At 35.4% G+C, this 3840-nt stretch overlaps 1 protein-coding gene across 1 annotated transcript; it reads right to left on the bottom strand.

The window, feature by feature from the left end:
* Positions 1 to 2033: 2033 nt before the first annotated feature.
* LOC126841610 (germ cell nuclear acidic protein-like) lies at positions 2034 to 3338 on the bottom strand. Its single transcript, XM_050578193.1, has 3 exons — positions 3223 to 3338; positions 2430 to 3127; positions 2034 to 2149 (listed from the first exon to the last, which is right to left on the bottom strand). Exons 1-3 carry the CDS (start codon positions 3336 to 3338, stop codon positions 2034 to 2036), a joined length of 930 nt encoding a protein of 309 aa, XP_050434150.1.
* Between the last annotated feature and the right edge of the window lie 502 nt (positions 3339 to 3840).

Raw genomic sequence — 3840 nt, 5'->3', positions numbered from 1 at the left:
AGAACAATATAATCTGATCAATAAATTTTATAATTTAGCTGAAATATTTACATTAAAAAAAAAAAAAAAATTATAAAAACTACTTTAACATGAAAAAACGTTAACGAAAAGCCGTTAAGGGAAATTATATTACACCTAACTTAATTTTGAAGCCCTTACAAGAGTTCCAACTTGTTTATAATGTTTATTTTACAATAATTATCAATAAGAAATTGTGGATCCGAGTTATGGCGAAAGTTTAATAAAAAAATAAAAGTTATTAAAGGCACTTTTTGGCATGTCTACCGAACAGATATAACTGTTTTTTTTTACATTTTTTATAGTACACTTACAATTTTCTCTGTGGGGGCTGAATGGTCGATTTTTACTTTACATCTTGTGGCTCTTCATCTGTTATCAAACATTCTTATCTCTTATTATGGCTTTGTGTTTTCCGAATAAATGTTTAGTTAGAATTAGGAACGGTTGAGCGCCACGAAACACAATATATGGTTCATGAGTATTTCTAATTGGACAAGAGGAGTTTTTTTTCCTCTTATACATCAGCACAGTCTGTAAATAAAACAAAATACCTATAGAGTACTGTAGTCGGCCGCCACTGGACTAAACTTTAATGATAATACTTCATCCAAAGCATTTTCCCCGTTTCGAAAACACATCAACAAGCTGTGCGAATATTTTGTACATTTTAACATGAACACCTTAAATCTTGGCCTTCTTGCTTCAAGCCACAGATTTTTATTATTAACTATAAGTAGGTAACCATATATATTTTTTTTTCCGCATACTATGCTAGAAATTAACCCACTGCAAGTATGAACCGTCTTTCTCTTATCTTCGTATAATATTATATATACTGACTAGTATATATAATTTGTTGAAGGATATTCAACATTATTTAAAATTTTAGTTGATTTTCGGTTGCTTTCCAAGTAATTGACATTTTAAATAAACTGTACTACAATTGATTGGTAAATTGTTCTTGTAGTGAAATTGTTATTTTTTAAGTGTTCACTTTTTTACTATTTTTTAGAAATGTTTTAAAAAAAGTTATATAGGCAGTGTTTCTGTGCCGCCTAAGTCGACGTAAAAATGCTTATTAATTTATTCATTATTTCAGGTATAATATTATGTCGGGACGTGACTATTGGAGTGGAGTGAAAATTTTTTATGTCGATTTATATATATAGTATTCCTAGAACAAGTCGCATCAAGCACCTTTGATAATATTTTTAAAATATTTAAATCATTTTATAAGACGTGTCCCATGTGAATTGTTTATTTAATATAGAAAAAATATAAATTACTAAATAAGAAAAAATTTAACACACAGCTCCGGGATCCTCAAAACTCAAAAGATTATAGTTATCGTGCTTTATATATTTCATGTTTCAAAGCAATGTTTTACTACTACTCAATTAAAGAAATAAACAAATCACCTATATCATTTTTTGTTCCACCGCAGTAAATCCAATCTAATTAAAAAACGTAAACTGTCTTCCGACGGCCACCGCATACAAAAAGTAGATTACCAGGTTCAAATGTGCCCAATAGTTTGCCACCGAGCACGTCTCTGCCATCAGTGGTAAAGTAATTTTAGAATCCAAAATTGCAATATACATAATATATTGAATAATAATAATATTTAATGAACATATAATACATGTATTATTATTATTTTGTTCTGAAATTCAATTGAAAATATTTCATCGTCTCCTCGTCACTCATTGTCTGGAGTACTGCCGTCTGCTTCACCGCTACACATCTTCCCCGACAGACTGTCCAGGATACGGTTAGATGGGACGGTGGGCCAGCATTTCGCGCTACTGGCTTGCACCGTCACCGTCGTTCCCGAGTTGTCCCTTCGTTTCCATCGTCTGGATTACTACTTCACGTCTTCCTCAACAGGCCGGCCGGACAAGTTCGGGATGCGATTGGACGGAGACAGTGGCTGCAGCATCTCGCGCTACTACAGCACACGTGTCCGCCAACGGCTTCACCGACTTGCCGGCCACAGTTTATCGGCTGGAGTACTATTGAAAGTTGTCCGACTCGCTTTCTTCGCTTTCTGACTGGTACGACGTTGGCCGTCTCCGCTTTGTTGACCTGGGTTGCTCATCATCAGAGTCTAAACGCGGTCTCTTCAGACCTGATGATGAGCACGGCTGCGGGTCGTCCGAGTCTGACTCAACTGGTCGGCGTTCGTTGACAGGCGGGCGAATGGCGCTAAAAGTATTACAGTATGTATTCCAGTTGTTTTCTAATACTATTTCTCGGATTAGGTTATCTAAGTCGTCATCAATGATAACAAAATATGATCACCCGGCCGGAAGGAAATAAATCATTTTTTTGATGTACACATTAATTTACATGATAAGCTATATGGTGCACAAAATATGAAAAATGTAATACCAAGCGGTCGTACTTACTTGAAATATGCAAGCCTTGCATCGAAGCTGTATGTGGGCATGAAGTTCCGGGAATATTCGTCGTCGTCGTCGGGATTTTGTCGGTTTCGTCTGTCTCAATTGACTCGTCATCGTTGTCTTCTGTCTCTCTGTCGTCGGTTTCGTCTGTCTCAATTGACTTGTCATCGTTGTTCTCTGTCTCTGTGTCATCGTTGTCCTCTGTCTCTTTGTCATCGCTGTCTTCTGTCTCTGTGTCATCGTTGTCCTCTGTCTCTCTGTCGTCGGTTTCATCTGTCTCAATTGACTTGTCATCGTTGTCTTCTGTCTCTCTGTCGTCGGTTTCGTCTGTCTCAATTGACTTGTCATCGTTGTCCTCTGTCTCTGTGTCATCGTTGTCCTCTGTCTCTTTGTCATCGCTGTCTTCTGTCTCTGTGTCATCGTTGTCCTCTGTCTCTCTATCGTCGGCTTCGTCTGTCTCAATTGACATGTCATCGTTGTCTTCTGTCTCTCTGTCGTCGGTTTCGTCTGTCTCAATTGACTCGTCATCGCTGTCCTCTGTCTCTGTGTCATGGTTGTTGACAAGTGGCGGAACAGCACTATTAAAGTATGTACTCCATTGTCTAATGACTTCCAATACTATTTCAGGTATATAGTTATTTAACTCGTCGGTGTTTATGTCAATCTCTTCGTCCGTGTCTCTATCTCTTGTGTCTATGTCGCTAAAACGAATTATACATAAAAAAACAATTGTATTATTAACACTAGCTGTTGTTAAACTCGACTAGCCAGCTACTATTTTGTCAAGCTTTAGTACTTGTATATAAGGCGTTCTGGAAATAACTCTTCTTCGTCGTCCGTCAAGAAGTCTTCGTTTATGTCTGTTATATGATCAAATAAGAATTTGGGTGGATCTCTTTCTAACGGTGCCATTTTAGCTAAAAAGTGACAATATTTTCTAACTTAGTCCTATGATAATATAATTCAAATACTGTGTTTAAAAAATAAGCTCCGAACGCATGTCGCGTGACTTTGATTTGAGACAACTCTAAGAATATTATATGTACATATTGAAAAACATACTTTATCTTTTAAAAAAAATGTACTAGTTTTAAAAGTGAAAATAATTAGTCATTTAGTTTATTAAATTGCTTTTGGTAAGATAAAATTATCAGCTTTTCTTTTTCAAAATTCCTTCAGTAATAAATATTATTAAAACGTCGGATCAAGAAAGCTACAATATACAGCCGACGCATGTTGTTAAATTAATTTTTTTTACTAACTAAAAATGCATTTTTTTCTAAAACAGTTTTTTAGTATCTATACTAACAACAGAACACTTAAATTTCTATGACTGTTAGAGTTTTATTAAATAAGTACATCCTAAAAATCTAAACCTAGTCGTACGAACACATATCATAAAAATGTGTATCAT

The sequence above is a fragment of the Adelges cooleyi genome, unplaced genomic scaffold (genome assembly GCF_023614345.1).
Source record: "Adelges cooleyi isolate 19-005CV unplaced genomic scaffold, UGA_ACOO_1.1 ACOO_flye_CR_arks_rails_tigmint_CR_PRNA_398, whole genome shotgun sequence".
NCBI classification, from domain to species: domain Eukaryota; kingdom Metazoa; phylum Arthropoda; class Insecta; order Hemiptera; family Adelgidae; genus Adelges; species Adelges cooleyi.
This window is presented reverse-complemented; position numbering and strand designations above follow the sequence as displayed.